The sequence below is a fragment of the Lactuca virosa genome, chromosome 5, assembly GCF_052849685.1.
Source record: "Lactuca virosa cultivar CGN04683 chromosome 5, Lactuca_virosa_CGN04683_v6, whole genome shotgun sequence".
Lineage (NCBI taxonomy): Eukaryota > Viridiplantae > Streptophyta > Magnoliopsida > Asterales > Asteraceae > Lactuca > Lactuca virosa.
In genome coordinates this window covers 446397708-446416526 of record NC_136430.1, presented here as the reverse complement: position 1 = coordinate 446416526, position 18819 = coordinate 446397708, and the positions used below count along the sequence as shown (strand labels likewise).

At 34.3% G+C, this 18819-nt stretch overlaps 3 protein-coding genes across 4 annotated transcripts; 2 read left to right on the top strand and 1 right to left on the bottom strand.

Moving 5' to 3' along the window:
* Nucleotides 1–659: 659 nt before the first annotated feature.
* LUH (LEUNIG-like protein) lies at nt 660–6628 on the top strand. The gene is made up of 20 exons (XM_079050240.1): nt 660–1079; nt 1317–1390; nt 1480–1545; nt 1648–1738; nt 2023–2120; nt 2364–2473; nt 2592–2890; nt 2988–3063; nt 3143–3254; nt 3338–3387; nt 3467–3739; nt 3808–3888; nt 4000–4212; nt 4380–4521; nt 4624–4730; nt 4890–5039; nt 5210–5365; nt 5455–5574; nt 5663–5860; nt 6216–6628. The coding sequence occupies exons 4-20, from the start codon at nt 1707–1709 to the stop codon at nt 6357–6359; spliced, it is 2361 nt and encodes a 786-aa protein (XP_078906366.1). The 5' UTR covers nt 660–1079; nt 1317–1390; nt 1480–1545; nt 1648–1706; the 3' UTR covers nt 6360–6628.
* Nucleotides 6629–9697: 3069 nt separating this feature from the next.
* LOC145114234 (uncharacterized) lies at nt 9698–11575 on the bottom strand. Its single transcript, XM_079050239.1, has 3 exons — nt 11442–11575; nt 10609–10916; nt 9698–9941 (listed from the first exon to the last, which is right to left on the bottom strand). The coding sequence occupies exons 2-3, from the start codon at nt 10910–10912 to the stop codon at nt 9886–9888; spliced, it is 360 nt and encodes a 119-aa protein (XP_078906365.1). The 5' UTR covers nt 10913–10916; nt 11442–11575; the 3' UTR covers nt 9698–9885.
* Nucleotide 11576: 1 nt separating this feature from the next.
* LOC145114233 (E3 ubiquitin-protein ligase PRT1-like) lies at nt 11577–14775 on the top strand. 2 transcript variants are annotated; one of them, XM_079050237.1, is made up of 8 exons: nt 11577–11826; nt 12325–12353; nt 12458–12637; nt 12760–13005; nt 13120–13323; nt 13418–13539; nt 13641–14006; nt 14534–14775. In XM_079050237.1, the coding sequence occupies exons 1-7, from the start codon at nt 11768–11770 to the stop codon at nt 14001–14003; spliced, it is 1203 nt and encodes a 400-aa protein (XP_078906363.1). In that variant the 5' UTR covers nt 11577–11767; the 3' UTR covers nt 14004–14006; nt 14534–14775. The 2 variants fall into 2 exon arrangements, with proteins under 2 accessions (XP_078906363.1, XP_078906364.1); XM_079050238.1 differs by having other exon boundaries at nt 11586–11826; nt 14562–14775.
* The last annotated feature ends 4044 nt before the right edge of the window (nt 14776–18819 follow it).

Sequence of the window (18819 nt, the reverse complement as noted above, 5' to 3'; positions counted from 1 at the left end):
AATTCACCGGTGTGAATGCCTTTCTCAACTTCGCTGCTTCATGGGGCAGTTATCCAAGAAAAAAGGAGAAGGTCATGGGGGCGTTTTATACTCTTCTTTGGTTCATATGGAAGGCTAGAAACAACAAGATAATTAAAGGGTTAAATACCAATTCGGCTAAGATTACGGACGAGGTTATCACTCATATATATTTGTGGTTTAAGCATAGAACCTCAAAGGTGGGGTGGAGTATGATTGATTGGAGTATCTCTCCTTTTAGCTAGTTCTATGTATTCGCTTTGTTTTTTCAGTTGTTGTATTCTGTCCGTGATTTAGTCACTTGCTAATCTCGTGGCTTTTTAATGATATTTGCCGATTCCAAAGAAACATTTATACCGGACTTGTTATTTTTCAACAATCGAAAGAATTTTGGATACATGATTTTTAATTTAGGTTAAAAAAGAAAATTGTTAGATATTTAATTTTTACCTTTAAAACCCTACTCTGATTGTCATAGGGTGGAACCAACGGTACATAAATTAAATTCAGAAACAAATCAATTTATTATTTAATGCCTTTTTAAGTGATGATGACAGCTCACACTCGTTAAACATCGAACAGCTTCGTCATCCCCACCTCATATTCCACAAACGCCTCTCCCCCGTCTTTCCTCCGGTCACCCTGGCCCACTATTTACCACAAGCTGTTCGACCTTTATTCAAACCTAACTCCGAACCAAAACCCAAACCTATTTTACTTAATTTTACAATAACCCCGACCCTGGTTTTCGCTTTCCGAACCTCCCCCGTCAGGTTTCGTCGTTCTTGGGATTTTAATGTTCTTGACATTTTCTTTCTTCTCTCATCACGTCACGTGGATGTTCTGTTGTTTTAGTTCATATTAATTGGAAGCGAAAATTTCAGTTTGTGATTTGTTTGATTTGAGGTTAAATTTAAGAAGTGGATCTTGATCATTCGGCGTGTTCTCAATTTCGGTTGAGTACAGTCAAGGAGTCCCGATTTAAGTGAATTTCGAGTTCAATTGCGTTCAGAAGTCAAAGTCGGTCTTAACCGGTGAAGGAAATTGAGTTGAATATAGAGGTTGTCATCTCAACTTTGAAGCTTTTAGTGTTGTTTATATTGAACTTTTGATTTAGTATTGTGTTTGTATTATAATTTTACTACCAGCAATTCATTTATGTTGAATTCCGCTAATTCTGATTGGTAATTATGAATCAAGATTTTGAATCGCGCGTGTGGATCTTTTTGTTCTGAATTTTTGTTGATTACAAGTACCGATTGAAATTAAATTTCGCTTCAATTGCGTTCCGAACTCAGGCGTGTCCGATAAGGTTTGGAGAAAATTGATTGAAAATAGAGGCTGCTATCGCTTATCTGAAGTCTTAACTACGGTCAGTTCGTTTTTAGTTTCGAATTTTACTACCAGAAATTCGTTTTGAATTCGACTAATATTTGTTTTTGTTGTTACTTGTGAATCAAGGTTTTGAGTTAAATTGGATTCGTTTTCGCTCGATCGAAATGCTGGATTTAATCTGATGGCCTTCTGGTATGATGCATTTAGTGAATTTGTTGTTATGACTATTCGATTTTGTTATTCAATATTCCTTAATTGATTTTTAACCTTTGGTTTTCTTTTTCTAATGTGTAGAAGAGATTGCAGAGAAGAATTATTATTGACCTTAGTTTCAATCGGTGGTTCTGAACAAGATGGCGCAAAGTAGTTGGGAAGCTGATAAAATGTAAGCACCGTTCGTCTTTTTTGTTCCAGCTGTTTTTCATATACAGAGTTTTATAACACACGCTGGAAGTTTTAACTGTGAATTGATCTATGTTGACAAAATTTCAAACTGATTTGCTTGATGAGGCCATTTTTTTCTTCTTTTCGCAAGAACATTAATTGTTCATGTAATTGATCAAAAGTTGCACTAAATTTGAAACGGATGGATATTAGTTTTTGTTCATTTGTATTGTGGTCATTCTTAGATGATTTTATTCTAATTTTGGAATTGCCCTTTTTTGCTAGGTTGGATGTTTACATCCATGACTATTTGTTGAAACGGAAGTTGCATGCATCTGCAAAAGCTTTCATGACTGAAGGGAAAGTTGCTACAGATCCTGTAGGTATGTTGTCACGTGTTCCCTTATTGTTGATAAATTGATGACAGGTGCTCCGAATTTGATTCCCTGTTTGTTAATATTGGAGTATGAGTCAGTTGGAGAGTTAGGTTTATGTACGTGATTAAAGGGATTCATAATCAATCCATAAATGATGCATGCAGTTAACATAGTATATTAATTTGATTAAGGGCAAATTGTGAGGATTAACAACATAATTTACTCTTGTTATGTCCGATTGATTTGCAGCTATTGATGCTCCGGGTGGATTTCTTTTTGAATGGTGGTCTGTCTTCTGGGACATTTTTATTGCACGGACTAACGAAAAACATTCTGAGGCAGCTGTAGCTTACATTGAGGTCCTTGTTATATATTTATTTATTTTCACGGTTGTTTATGTTTCCTTTTCTATAATGTTTTTCCCATTGTTTTATGCTTTTCATTCCTTTTTTTTTTGTTTTTATAAACAAATACCAGACACAGCAAATGAAAGCAAAGGAACACCAGCAACAGCTTCAAATGCAACAAATGCATTTTTTACAACAACGAAATGCTCAAATGCAAAGGAGAGATCCTAATCATCCTCCCCTTGGTGCTCATGTTAATGCCATGAACAATGATGGAATGATGGGTAAGCCATCACCCAGTACACTCGGTGGTATGAAAATCTATGAGGAATCCATTAAGCCTTCTCATTCTATGGATTCGGAAACCTCTCCAGCTCTTCTTGATGCTAGCAGAATGGCCCTTCTCAAATCAGCCACTAATCATCAAGGGTATGCATATCAGTTAGTTCTCTACTATTATTTCCCCTTTTGTTTTCTTCCCTTGTATTATCATCTTACCATGTTCTTTTGGTCTTTGTTCATCCAGACAACTGATGCAAGGAAATTCTGCAAATATGTCTGCAAGTTTGCAGCAAATTCAAGGAAGATCTCAGATGAATACGGTATATTCCTATAAAATTATCTTTTTACATTTCTTTCTTTTGTTCGTGCTTGGACTCATGAAATTTTTATAAATCTTAGGAAATTAAACAAGAAGTTAACATGGGTAATACACAGAAATCGTTGCCCACAGATCCTTCATCAATTTATGGGCAAGCCATTTTGCAGTCAAAGTCTGGTATGGGCAATACAGGTAATCTTCTAACAATGTGGATGCTCAAAACCATCTACTTCCAAATTAGATTTTGCTTTATTTATTTTTTAAAATCTTTTCAGGGTTTAATCAAGGTGTAACTGGTCTTCCATTGAAGGGTTGGCCTCTAACTGTAAGTTTCCTATAGAAGTTTCTTTCAGTAATATATAAAATTTCATAGTTGACATTTGGTGTTGACTGTTGACATGCAGGGAATTGACCAACTACGGCCTGGTATAGGTCTTCAAGTCCATAAACCCAATTTACAGAACCCAAATCAGTTTTATTTGGCGTCACAACAACAACAACAACAACAGCAACAGCAACAGCAGGTATTAGCACATGCCCAGGCACAAGGCAACCTGGGTGCATCACCAAATTATGGATTTTCTGGATTATCAAGAGGCAATATAATCATGAAAGATGGTCAACCCACAAGAAACGAAGGATCTATAGGCTCCCCTGGACAAATGAGTTCACCCAAGGTTGTTAAACTCATATTCATTTGCAATTTAAAGATTAAATAAAATAAAATTAATATATATTTTAACAGATGAAGATGCCTCAAATGCAACAATCGTCTTCACAACAACAGGATCAGTTACAGCAGCACCAGCTGCAACAACAACAACAGGTAGTGTTTATGGATGGATGATTCTTGGAGAATTGAATAATTATTGAAGTTTTTGGTTCATTTAATTTACTCTTTTTTTTTTTGTGTGTGTGTGTTTAAATTTTGGAGCAGAACAATAGAAAAAGAAAACAACATTCTTCATCAGGACCAGCTAACAGTTCAGGTACAGGGAATACAGCAGGCCCTTCACCAAGCTCTCCAGCATCAACTCATACACCTGGTGATGGTGCTAGCAGTCTGCAGCATGTCAACAATGTGCAAAAAAGCATGATGATGTATGGTGGAGATGGCACGGGTGGGCTTGCTTCATCAACAACTCAGCTGGTAAGCCTGTTTGTTACATATATCATATATGTATATATTATAGCATCCTAGTTTCATTTCTACCTATTACAGCATTGTGATTATAGCAGTGAAAAGTGATATATAATTGGAAGAAGGATGGTAGGTGAAATTCTCCATGATGCTCAACCTTTTTCTACATAGTGCAGGATGACCTAGATCAGTTTGGGGATGTTGGTGCTCTGGATGATAATGTGGAATCTTTTCTACAACATGATGCAGGAGATTATGGTACCCTAAAGCAGACAGTGACAGAGCACAAGAGTGGGTCCTCCTCCTCCAATTCCAAAGGTACTCTCAAGTCTCAACTAAATCAATGATGATATAACACTTTGTGTAAAAGTTAAAAAAAGTCTTGTCATAATTGAACTCTGTCTCTATCCCCACACACAGGTTTTTCATTTGGGGAAGTTGGATGTATACGGACAAGAAATAAGGTGACATGCTGTCACTTCTCTTCAGATGGGAAGTTGCTAGCTAGTGCTGGACATGACAAAAAGGTGAGACCACTACTGTACTATTATTATTATTATTATTATTATCATTATCATTACAAAGCAAAACATATACCTTTTGTAGTGCTTCATGGTTTTTATTTTGGAGAATGTGTCATAATCCATTAAGTGGATATATGTAATAATTTTATTTTATTTTTTCAGGCGGTTTTGTGGAACATGGATACCTTAAAAACTGAGAGCACCCCTGAAGAACATCAGTACTTAATTACCGATATACGGTTTAGACCAAATTCAACTCAGTTTGCAACTGCTTCTTTTGATAAGTCTGTACGGCTATGGGATGCAGCCAATGTAAGATTTTTTGTTTCAATTCATCTATCACGCACACAAACACACATTGATGAGGAGGGCAATCACGTCTTTTTCAGAAAAGATATATTTTGCATTTTTTGTTCGGCCAAAGTAGAACCTGTTGTGTTTACAGTTTAAATAAATAAATAAATATATACATGATGTTGCAGCCAAGCTATTGTTTAAATGCATACACGGGGCATTCCGGGCATGTTATGTCCCTGGATTTTCATCCAAAGAAGAGCGACCTTTTCTGCTTCTGTGATAGTATGAACGAAATCCGCTATTGGAATGTTAGCCCATTCCAATGTGCTCGCATCTCAAAGGTTTTTTATGTTTTTTTTTTTTTAATTTGTATATTCCCAAATTTTATTTTTTGTATCAAACTAAAGTATTGTTATTATTGGATTGGCAGCAAAGAGGCGTTGAACAAGTGCGATTCCAGCCGGTAACTGGGCATTTACTGGCAGCAGCATCTGATAAAATAATCTCCATCTTTGATGTGGAAACCGATAGACAAACACATTCTTTTCAGGTATGTTGTGAAAGCATGTTTCAGTAATGGCATATGGAATCACAATTACATATTGAGTGAGTTGATTTGGTTTTTTAATTTACTTAAGGGACATGCGGGAGTATTGAACTACTTGTGCTGGGATTTGAACGGGGAGTATCTGGCTTCTGTTAGTGAGGAATGTGTGAAAGTGTGGTCGTTAGCTTCTGGGGAGTGCATTCATGAGCTCACCTCAAATGAAAACCAATTCCATTCTTGTGTTTTCCATCCAAGTTATTCTACTCTTTTGGTTATTGGTGGAAGTCGTGTAAGTTGCTCTTTTTTCTTTTTCTTTTTCTTTTTTTCTTATATCAACCACCTTGCTGTTATTAACTTACAAAATTGTAATGGATGATTTTTGGTATTCAAAGGGCTAATTGCAATAGGTAGCAACACACTTTCTTTGATTTGTAATATATCTACCCAATGAAACAATGTCATCCAAAAAAAGCAATTTTCACTACTTACTATTATGATTGGGTAGATATTTCAAAGTAAAATGTTGTAATAGAGAAAAAAAACGAAAGTTAGTACACAAATAAAAGAAAAAACTGAAAGTAGATTGTTATGTCTTGCATCTATCTTATTCCCTTTTTATGTTTTTTTTTTTAAATATTGTACAGTCGTTGGAGCTGTGGAACATGGCGGAGAACAAGCGGATGATAGTTCCAGCTCATGACAACATAATATCTGCTTTGGCACAGTCACCTGTTACTGGAATGGTTGCCTCTGGGAGTCATGACAACTCTCTTAAGCTGTGGAAATAAGTCAAAAAAAATTAAAATAATAATACATCAACCAACCTCTATAACTATACATGCCCATGCTCATGCCCCTTAAATCAAGGTGCTAAAATTTGGTCTCAGTGTACTTTTCAGCCTTCCTTCCTTATATAAGAGTTTTAGTGTTAAATGATTGATTTGTGGATATTCCCCAGTTAGGAGTAAGCTCAAGTTGAGTATCGGTATGTATGTATAATAATTTTATCATTCCAGTTTCTGGGTCTTTTTACTAGTCAAGTTTCATGTTATTTTCATCTGTTACTCGGTTTTTTATTTTTTATTTTGGGTTTTGTTTGTCGCATATATGGATCCAAAGCTTTCCGATGTGAGAATCTCAATTCTCAATCTCCTGAAACAACACTAGCAAGAACCACGTGTCACGTGTACAATCTATTGATATGTACACCTTTCATAAGCTTGCATTGCATTTATTTATTATTATTTTTTTTAAATCAACCCCACAAGCTTATATCAAAGATACACTATCTAAATGATTTAAAAGAGACTCGTTGATTGCTATTATCACAGTATTTATTCTAAATATCCAACTGAATATTTAATAATCCTTCAACCTGAATCCATGTCAAAATAGTAAGGGTAGGTTTGGAGAGTCTAGTGAATACATCAAAAATTAGACTTTTGAATGGAATCGGATAACGGCAAGAATCCAATCCTAAAGTTAAACTCCCATAAATGTTTTCAAAACCGTTTTGTATATAAAGGATATAAGGGCTAAGAAGAATTAGTGATAAGCAATACAAAACAAGTTTTAATGCAATGCACATACACATGCTTCTAAATCCCAACTCGAGTTCTCTACTCTCAAAACAAAGTCTCTTCCATTCTAGGGTCCCAATGGTCCAATGACATAAACAAAATAGTAGCATCATACTCAAAACCAACTTTGAGTCCCGAACACTAAGTTCAACATTTTGGAGTTATGTGTCCATCCATATCCACAAGTATGATGCTTAAACAAGTTTTCAACCAACATTTGCATTTTTAAATGAAGACATTTCCAAAATGCACAAACATACCAAAAAGGTCAAATAGAAAGCAAAGGTACTTGTTATATAAGTTTATACCAAAATATTTAGCAAATATCGTGATAGGAACATGTACTCAACATTCACTCACCTCAAGTGTTTGTTATGCTTCATTACTCCTTCCGAAGACAAAAGACTTCTTAATTACCACCTAAAGAATACCATTAATGGATAACAAACTACCGAAATATCCTTGCAAAGTTGGTTAACTAAATTTTTGGTTTAAAAATACGAATTTCAAGGTTATATGAAAAATGCGAAAGGAGCTAGAGGTCAAACGGACAAGCCAAACTTGAGTTATGATTAACGTTTTTATGAAACAGACATAGCTCAAATCCGACCGAGCTCATTTACACTAGCCTTGGGTCTGCCCGGGTTCAGCCCATTATGCACAAATGGTGATTTTTACTCATTTGGCTATTGTACTTTAGTCCTTATGCATCTAAACATTTCATAACTCTTAGAAATGACTCTAATGGATGTAATAAGACTAAGAAATTTATTTGATACTAAATTACATCTCATTTACATAATGACTTAGTGACTAAACTTATATGTACTTTAGTCCTTATTACATCCCATTGTACTTTAGTCCTTTTCCGGTTAAATTTCGGGGTTTTTGGTTCGATTTTGTTTTTTTTTTTGGTTTTTTTTTTGTTTCAATTTCGAGTTTTTTAGTTAACAAATGTGCGATTAACACCAAAATTATATATTAAGATTTAGTAAAACAATACACTAAAAATTAATAAAAGAAAGGAGGAAAGAAGATGGGTAATATGTGATTAACAAATGTATAACTAACACAAAAATTATATGTATACAAACTTTGGCTTTGTTGTTTAGACCAGTCTCGGATGAGTCAAAAAACCATTACCTATCTTTTCTTCGTTTTTGGATCTAACCACCATTACTTGGCTTTCAATAATATGATTCAAGTTTCTTATAAAACCATGGCTCACATAACGCGCAATCTTCAAAACAAAAGCTCGACCCGTATATAGAGATAATTCTTCTAAATACATTGTTGCTCCCAGTGATACACCTAGAAATCGAAAGATTCAATCATAATTTTACAGAGGAAAACATGAAGGAGAATTACCACACGACACTTCCTAATAATTAGAAAAAAAAAAACGATACTGATGCTAAAGTTGAAAACACAAAGTTGGAGCTTGATGTTAACGAGAACACAGAAAGATACACAAGATTAACCGGACTACGTGCTACACCTAGCCCTAACCCTAGCATTGATGAGAATAACTCCAGATTAGGAAGAGAGAATTATACATGATATTGATGCATCGCCAACGATTAACACAGATGAATATAGAAGAACTGTAAGCATGAATATGAAGTGCTCGTGGTTCCACCAACAGCCTCACCTCAACCTAAAACTCAAAAGAATAATCGAAGATTCAGGGGGTGTTGTTAATTATAACTACCTGATCTCTCGATGCGACCCATGATGCCAAGCAAAAAGTCTGACAAACAATCAATGTCCTCTTGTCTCTTCATTTCACATAATTTTAGCATTTGAATTTATGAAATTGCCAAAAGGTCAGTTGGATCTCCTCATAAAATCCATCATAACCATCCTAAACATAAATACACCATTATACTTTTATTGGTGATGAATTGTTAAAATCTAAAATATTGGTGTGTTGGAATATTGGTGTGTTGAACGAAGATTCAGTATATTGGCAATAAAAGGTTAGAGTATTCTTGATGGCTTCTTTGGGTGAGTTAATTATAACTACCAATTCATTGGAACATCAACCCATGGATAGTTAGGCCATTAGATATACTCCACAAAGTGTTTATCGCCACATAGCTTCACTACATCCTTACTTACCTTTAAAAAAATTAAAAAATTTAAAAAAAAAAAAAAAAAAAAAACATTCCACATCACCGTTTTTATATAAAAATAAAATCTAACCCAGAAAGAAATAAGAAAAATAGAGAGCTTGTGAAGCTCCATGGAGCTACACACTTCACGCCACCATTAAAAGGTTCTTACTCTTGTTTGGGATGGTGTTCAAATAAGTCTCACTTAACATACATATTGTATAGACTTATGGTGTTGTCTCTATCATCTTTTCAAATGTTTAACTACTTGTAAAATGAACCAAACCATATGGACCATTTTTGTAATTAACTCTATCCTTTATTATGTTATTACATTTTTAAATATTTATTAGTAGGGTCATTACTTTTACAAGTGAATTAGATAAGGTTTTTAATTACAAGTTAAATAATGTAACTATAGGTCAAAAGCTCTGACAACAACGAACTAAGACATGAAATTCTGGTCTGATGGACCCATGTTATTTGGTACACATACTCGATTCTAAGGTTACGATTTTGCACATATGCTACCATACACTATATGTTCCATAAAACAAGAGGGAATTAGAAAAATCATTTCATGCTGTTGATTGACCTTCATTATTCCTTTTAGTTGTTACTCAGATTACGATTTTAGTTGCAGATGCTTTTCCGTCTTTCTTCTCGCCAATTCCAGCTGCATGCACAACAAACAAACAGTAAGACCAAAACACACAACATCCCATATGGAATTAGATGCGTTCGCTTATGAATATATGTAGGTAATTAGGATGTTTTTTAATCTGGATATGGAGAATTTGCAAAATTTAAACAATCTATTTTCTCCTTTTCCATTAACATGGTTCACTTTTATAGTCAAAGTTTGCAATTTTGCAAGGTGGGTGGAAGGGCATTTATGTCTTTTGCAAGCTTTCTAGGAATATTTTTGATGATGGTGATGAAGGGCATTCACGTCTTCTCTACACGAGGAGAAATAGAAAACGAGTCCATGTTGTTTTGTCCCATTAACATCAATCGGTCTCAATCCAATGCATGTCACACGCAGTCCTTCCTACATATACATTTCTTACAAACAAAATGTGTTTGCTTTCATAGCAAACTGAAAGCTTTGGAATCTTCTGAAATGCGGAAAATTTGGAATCTGAAAAATCAAATAAATTAAGCCAAATGTGGAAGATTTGGAATCTTCTGAAATGTGGATAACTAGGCTTCGAATTGAGATCGAACAAGAATGCATTTAGGATGTGAATCAAAAGCACAAATCAAAACAATATACTGACATAAGGATCATTGGCAACAAGAAAACTAAGACATATGAGATATGAGCAATTCAATGAACTGACCAGATTGGGGGAGTGTGGGGACTTCGCCATAAATCGACTTGAGTTTTGAGAGTGGAACAATTGGTTTTTTATCAGCCTCAGCCTCGGTATAGAGCTTTTGCTTCCAATCCCAAATGGTTTGTCGCATTGATTTGTTGGATTTCACAAGCGAATCCCTTTGAGATTCTAGGGATTCGATCTGTCTTTGTTGGTTCAATGATCTAACTGCCAATCCTCCGAACGCGCCCACAAGGAATATGTTGATTACTGTGTTGTTGCTCGCTGCTCTGTTCGCAAATTCCATAGCCTTCGTAGCCAATTCCATCTCTCTACAACACACACATACACAGAAAATTGAACTCTACAACAGATAGCCAATTCCATCACATCTACTTGCATTTACATAATATTCACAGATTGTTTGGATAAATAGTTTTTAGCTTAATTTGTTTAAAATGTGTTTGGATTAGCTTATTGCGGTAGGAATAAGCAATAAGCAATAAGCATTTTAAGTGTTTGTCAAACAAAACAGTTTATATGAGTAAAATGACCAATAGGCAATAAACATTCCCCTTATTAAAATCAGCTTATTTGGCCGCAATAAACTGATTTTTAAAGACTTGCGGTGGGATTAAGCAATAATCATTGCGGTGGGATTAAGCAATAATCAATAAGCAGCCTATTTTTCTCTATCCAAACACCCCCAAGTAACAAAGAGCAAAGTCAAAAGAAGCAATCACAAATTCAGTAGCAAAGTCAAGCAGCAATCACAAATTCAGTAAAGAAGTCGTCGATCAGCAAGAAGAGGAGGGAGAGGGAAGACTCAAGAACCTTAAAAGGAATAAGATGCTTACCTACTTAGCTCTTCGTGGCTTAATTTGATGGTGGGGGTCGATCGGTAGATCAGCAAGAACAGGAGGGATAGGGAAGTCGCATACTCGCAAGCAAGAAAAAAAAAAACGTTGAAAGTCGGTAGTTCCGAGTTTCGATTAGGTTAGATCGGGAAAGAATGTCCATATATCGGGCTAATAATAGTGGGCTGGCCCAAAAGAAAAATGTAAAAGTCAGACCCAGACACTCGCGTGCTCTGAGCCTCCGACTTTCTTTTCATCTGAAGAATATTCAGAATAAAATAAGCTGAAGAAAACTTGAAATCACAAACCGAAAGAATCAATCAGCCATGGAAGAATGCAATGAATCGGAGCAGGTTTCTGATCATTTTATATGCGCCGTTTGCTTGTAATATTCCCAAACTTCGTTATAACTTTGCTGTTATACAATTTCGCACAATTAAATTTGTTTTTTCTGCTTAATTTTAGGGTTTTGAATTATATTTGTTGTTTCTCTAGTGGCTCAATTACGATTCGTATTTATATTCATGTATGAAGTAGGAATCGAGTAAGATTCGACGTTAATTTTTATAGTTCTATTGGTTTCTACTAGAATTTAGACTTTTTTTTATTTTGTTATAAGATGTAGTCCTTCTAAATTCGAGATTATAAATAGCATGGATTTGAAGCTTGGTATAACACTGTTTCTGCGCTAACAATTTTGATTATTATAAGGTATAAGTTTCATATTGTAGTGATGTGTACTAATATGAATTTGAAGGTTGGTATATCATTTTCTGGGCTTATAGTTTGATGATTATAATCTACTATGTTCTATATACATGCTATTTCTGTTAATTTTTCGCAAGCTTTTGTTTTCTTCACTAATGTTGCTTTTTTGTTTCAGAGACATTCTGTACAAACCCATTGTTTTAGGTAGGAAAATTCAAATGCTTGAGAAAACTGGATTATGCTACTGATGTTATTTTTGGTATTATGTTACTAATTTACTACTTGCATTGTTCTTGATATTTTTGCAGTTTGTGGCCATGTCACCTGCTTCTGGTGTTGCCACCACTCCATGGATATGAGAGGTCAATCTCATTGTCCATTATGTAGGCACCCATATCGTCATTTTCCAGCCATCTGTCAGATACTAGACATCTTTCTCAAGAAGATGTATCCAATCTCTTATGACAGAAGGAAAACACAAACACTTGGTAATTTCTACATTACTCTACAACTGATTTATGCATTTATATTAGATAACAGTTTGAAACTACGCCTTTAATGACTTTTTTTATGGAGTTTTGACCTAATTTTCTATGTTTCCATGGTATAGAGGATGAGCGACAAGGCTTGTTAGGCTTTGCTACAGATATAGACTCTGTTGTTACTGGTGAAAAATTAGATCAGCCTTCCAAATCCAGTTCTGAAGATAATTTGTTGATAAATCCTTCTACTGAAGAAAAGAAATCTGTTGATGGAAGTTCTGCGGGAAACTGTAAGCAAGTAACAGTTGCTGATATGCTTTGTTCTGCATGCAAGCAGCTGCTATTTCGACCTGTTGCTCTTAATTGTGGTCATGGTATGCTTACTCTCTCTTTTTCTATTAGCTTTTATTTAGTTTCTTTTTGGTGTTTTCTCATCCAAAATGTGAAAATTATTATTTACGTTTTTTTCTTCTTAAATTGATGTTTAGTTTACTGTGAGGCCTGCATCAGTGTCCCAGAGGATAAAGTAATTAAATGTCAAGTTTGTGAATGTCATCATCCGAGTGGATTTCCAAAAGTCTCCAAGGAGCTTGATTATTTCCTAGAGGAACATTTTTCTTCAGAGTATGCACATAGAAAAAGCAGTATGCAGCTCCACAAAGAGCAAACTCAAAATGGAAATTCATTGACAAGTGAGTTTTGATGATGTTATTATATAGCTACACATGTCTCATATGTTGCCATTATATATTTACTTTCTGTATGTCTTTGAACTTTCAAAATTAGGTTCATCAGCAGCTGATGCTGAAGCTTCCAAGTTTCCATATCCAACAGAAGAGAATTTCCTTCAATGGTGGACTGCTCATGGCTCAAAATTTCATCCTGGGGTTGGTTGTGACAGGTGTGGGGTAAGTTCCTTTTTCTTTTTATGCTTTTGTAGCATCACCATAATAGCATTTCTATATTGTTTAACATGTGTGTATTGAAATTTTCATTTGTTAACACACAGATGTGTCCAATAATTGGGGAAAGATATCGATGTAAAGACTGCAAGGAAAAAAGTGGTTATGATTTGTGTGGAGATTGCCACAAAACAGACTCAAAGCTTCCAGGCAGGTTCAACCAGAAGCATACCCCTGAACACCAGCTTGAGTTAGTTAAACCAGCCATCAACCGAGATGTCATCTACAGATTGTTAAGTGGACAGCTGGCAGTTGTTTCTGCTGCTTCTCGGAATCGCTCAAACCCACCTCTTAATCAAGCCTTAGAATCTGCATCTTCTTCTCTTGATGAAAATAATAATGTTAATGATGATGATGATGATGATGACGGCTCAAGAGAAGGTCAGAGTCACAATGAAACACCTTTATGAAAAGTGAGTATGCTCAACTCTTCATAACTATTGTGGGAAATGGCAACCTACTTTACTCTTGTTACACATAGGGCAATGTACTTTATGTTTTTCTTACTCATAATAGCAGTGTACTTACATTTTGCTAGCAATGTGGGTAATGTACTTTGTTTCTTACATATTGTTGTTAACACTTAACAATAAAGAAATGTAAGTAGATTGCTATTATGGGTAAGGAAGTGTAAATCTTGCTATTTTTCCACCCATAATAGCAATGTTACTTATATTTTGTCACCAATAATAGCAAAGTACTTACATTTCATTACCAATATCGGTAATGTACTTTATTCGTTGCGTATTGCTATTAATGGTAGAGAAATATAAGTATGTTGCTGTTATGGGTGAGGAATTGTAAGTAGGTTGCTATTTATGCGTAAAGAAATGTATATATGTTGCTATTATGGAGTACATATTCATATTATTGGTAAAAAATTGGAAGTACATTGTTATAATGCATAAAAAGTGAAGTACATTGCCCATATTGGTAACAGGAGTGAAGTACCCTGCTATTTCTTGCAGTTTGTTGTATACTTGAACTTCGGTCATCCGATCACAACTAAACTAGCCGTTGTCTTGCCACACCATTAACCACATTCTTTGGTGTTCAAATGAAAATTCTTACCTTGGATTTTTGTAATTATTTGGATATAGAGTCGTTTGTGCATTACTATAAACATTCTGAAAATTAGGTAGTGCTTGGTATGATGGAATTGGAGCTTGTTTCTTTTTTTTTTTTTTTTGTGATAAAATACTAAAGGAATATCAACGGATTGGATTCCTTAGCAAGAGGACAACTATTTTCTCATCCCAACATGGATGGTTAACCTAACCGAAATTGTAATTCGGAAGGTTAATCAATACTATCGGTTGGTTAATTTCTTGAAACTAAATTTAAACCGAAAAACTGGTTAACAGGTTTTTTATTTAGTTAAAATAGATAATTCAACATTGAATAAATTCTAGATACAAATGAAAATTAATAACATTCATGGAAACATGTTCAAACTAAAACATTAATACAACCATAGATAAATTCAAGTGTTAATGTAATAACCACATTAATACAAACATAGATACAAATATTAATCCTATATTCCTACGAATAATACTTAATACATTTAAAAATATATATAATTTTTTTTATTAAAATTCTAAATGGGTTGGTAGGTCAATCCGTATCTTTTTTGACAAACCCATATATGACCTAAATATGATCTGTTTATTAAGGTTGACGGGTTGAAAAACTCAACCAAAACCCATTTATTTCGTGTCGTGTCGCAGGTCGTGTCGAGATTTGCTATAGTTTATGGGCGTGTTCGGCACACAATTTTTGGGAGCTTTTAGCTTTTAAGAAAAAACTTGAAATAAAAAAAAATTCCTTCAGCAGCAACAAAAGCTTGTAGCTTTTGGGTTAAACAAAAAATTTTAAATCCAAAAGTTCTTTCAACTAACGTTTAACAAAAGATTCTTTTAGATTTTAACAAATTGACTAAAATAATCTTTAAAATATATAAATCATATCAATACTTTTAGTATTTAAATTATATTGTAAATATAAATATATTAAAACAATTATGAATTCTTTATTGGAAAGAACGTGTGTATATATATATATATATATATATATATATATATATATATATATATATATATATATATGGAGTGGTTCAAATGAGATACCAAAAAGGTTAAGAACCATAAAAACCATTTTTTAAATGTTTTTATTAAAGACATTTTAGACTAATCCAACATTTATATTGTATTAAGAAAACTTTTTCATTCCTTAGTATACAAACCTTGCCACTTGTCTTCGGTCCACCGTCAGATCATCGTCGGACCACCGTTGGACTGCTTAATATATAAAATTCATAATTTAATAAAATACATTCATAACTCATTTACAAGTATAATTTCATATTTCATTGTATTAAACAACTACTTTACTGTTTAATAGATACATAAATTATCTAATATTTTATAAGTAAACATCAAAATAAAAACATATACATGAATCATAAAAGATGATAACTTATCTGGAATCAACAAAGAAGATGAGTGAGAAATAGAACATATCATTACTCTACCACCACCATCATTATCAACACCACCGACTACCATCAACCATCGCCACCACCAACCATCGGTGCCAACACCTCCAACATCTTCCTCAAAAATCAGATCTGGATAAAAAAAATATACATTGACAACTTAATAACTTACATATTCACAAATTAATAAATAAAAAACACATATTCACAGCTTAATGACTTACCAAATTTCGTTGAGGCATTTCATCAAACACTTTGTGTGCACCACATACATCAAATGCATAATCACCATAAAACATCAGATCTGACTAGATATATAAGAGTCTTATCATCGCTGAAGTCACGTGACGTTGTTTGGTTCACCGACGAGGTTTGACGACAAGAACAGATCCAGAGCTTGAGAGAAAAAACAACAAACAACTTTCAGAGAGATCTGAGATGAAGAAAACAAAACCAGATGTTCAACTTGAAGAAGACGACACCAGATCTCGTCGACGCTCGCAGATCTGGATTTCTGTTATGGAGAAAATCATAGATCAGGACCGGAGGTCACAAATCTTAACATTGGTGGTGCTAGAAATCGTAGATCTGGAACGAAGCTTGCAAATCTGAAGATCTTGTGGTTTTCGACGATGATGTGTCATAGGTTCATGGTGGTGGTGTTGGAAAGTCGTCGGAGATTTCAGATTTGAGTGGAAGAAGATCCAGATCTGATGCATTCGAGATCTACCGTATCTAAGTGAAAATTTGGTGGTTTTAGTGGCTCTCTAGAGCAGATCTGAAGAAAAAGTGATGGCTCGTCGGAGCAGATATGTCGTGGAAAGCGGACATGACGACGACGGTGGCGGTTCATCATAACAGTGGTTCCAGATTTGAAACTTCGAAGACGGATGTAAGTGTTATCGCCGGTGGTCGGAGGCTGCGACGTAGAGGTGTCGTCGGCGGCGGTGTTACCAGTGGTGGGTGAGGCGGTCGTCGACGATGGTGGATGTTGTGGTGTTCATTAGAAATGGTTGAAGGAGGTGAGATGATATTTGTTTTGTTTTTGAAAAATAATAAAGAAATGGTATCAGATCTACATATGTAATATGTTTTTTCTCAAAAAGACCATTATGTCCTTATTGTATTTTTTTTATCATTTATAATAACTTTAAAAAAAAGTCAAAATACTAGGAAATACACAAATAACCTTAATTATTAATTAAAATGAATGATTCTTAGGGTTATTAATCTTTAATGGTTCTCATTTGAACTCTCTCTCTCTCTCTCTCTCTCTCTCTCTATATATATATATATATATATATATATATATATATATATATATATATATGGTCCGGTTCTGATGATAACTATTTTTTCGGTGAGGATTCGTTAGGACACCTTAAAAAATTGAAAAAAAATAAAATAAAAATATCAATCATAAAATCGAACATAGTACTATATCGGAGAGAAAAAAAATTTGAAAAAAAAATTTAGATCATTAAAATTGAATCATGGATCATAAAAATGATCAATGCTTCAATTTTAACGATCCAACAATTATTTTCTAATTTTTTTCTCTCCGATATACTACTATGCTCGATTTTATGATTTGTATTTTTTTTCAATTTTTTTAAGGTGTCCTCACCCAAAAAAAATTACAAATAGAATTAAATATTGCGTTTATTTAAAATACAATATAATAAAAAATTTGTAAAGATTTTATCGTAATCAAAGTGGGTCCTCTAGAGGGAACCAAATGACAAATAGAAGTTTTTCAACAAGTACTTGTGGGGTATTGATTACATAAAATAATCTTTTTAATTATTATTTTCTTGAACAAAGATTGTATTTGTATTAAAAAGACGATCAACTATATCGACAGTGGTATAGAGGTGCACAAACTGCTTTATTTTTCAAACCGAACCGGTTCAGTTCGCTACCTAGCAAGCAAAACCGGTTCAGCCATAAACTGGTTCGGTTCTTTAAACCGGTTTGGTTCACTACCTAGCCAAGCAAAACCGGTTCGGTTCACTCAAAAAATTAGTTGAACCTATTACATTGGTTCTAAACCGGTTCGGATCGGTTCTATACCGGTTCATCGTGAACCGGTTTACCGGTTCGGATCTTGAACCGGTTTTTTTGTGCACCTCTACAATGGTAGATGAAATAATTATAGATCTATTTGGTTTTTTAGATATACACGTCTGAACTTGGTAGTATAACATGAATATAACAACTAAATATACATTCATTGGTTTCTAGGATTTTGTTAAAATAATATGAGTTTTTTTCCATTTACAAAATTGCAAAAATGGTCCCTGTGGTATGCATTTTTTGGGGTTTTAGTCCAAACCATGACTTTTTGGATTGGTGGTACTTTTGAGTTAGTTTCGTTGCGTTTTTGGTCCCTCGGTAAACTGAAATGTCTGTAATGTCTTTCTGATATTTTTTTATGTTTTTTCTATTTAATTTAAATGAAAAAGAAAATAAATAATTAAATTGGATCCATATTATTCTCTCTCTCTCTCTCTCTAGACAAACACACACACGATCCCCTCCCCCATTCTTCCCCAGCCGAACCATTCACCTTCATCGCTCCTTGCTTCGCCCCACACCTTCGTCTTCTTCTCTGATTTACCTTCGCCTCATCGTCGGTCTTTGTTATCGCCTGAAGTCAGCTATCCACAGGAAAAGGGAACGATAACCCTAAATTATCCCCATCTAATCATCCATCGATTGACTGTTGT

Excerpts from the sequence above, each read along its gene's own strand:
- LUH (XM_079050240.1), top strand. The coding sequence starts at position 1,707 with ATGGCGCAAAGTAGTTGGGAAGCTGATAAAAT. Across the intron at positions 3,064-3,142 it reads GAAGATCTCAGATGAATACG|GAAATTAAACAAGAAGTTAA; the intron begins GTATATTCCTAT and ends TATAAATCTTAG. Across the intron at positions 5,040-5,209 it reads GGCTATGGGATGCAGCCAAT|CCAAGCTATTGTTTAAATGC; the intron begins GTAAGATTTTTT and ends ATGATGTTGCAG.
- LOC145114234 (XM_079050239.1), bottom strand. The coding sequence starts at position 10,912 with ATGGAATTGGCTACGAAGGCTATGGAATTTGCGAACAGAGCAGCGAGC. Across the intron at positions 9,942-10,608 it reads CCCCACACTCCCCCAATCTG|CTGGAATTGGCGAGAAGAAA; the intron begins GTCAGTTCATTG and ends TTGTGCATGCAG.
- LOC145114233 (XM_079050237.1), top strand. The coding sequence starts at position 11,768 with ATGGAAGAATGCAATGAATCGGAGCAGGTTTCTGATCATTTTATATGC. Across the intron at positions 12,354-12,457 it reads GTACAAACCCATTGTTTTAG|TTTGTGGCCATGTCACCTGC; the intron begins GTAGGAAAATTC and ends ATATTTTTGCAG. Across the intron at positions 13,540-13,640 it reads TTGGTTGTGACAGGTGTGGG|ATGTGTCCAATAATTGGGGA; the intron begins GTAAGTTCCTTT and ends GTTAACACACAG.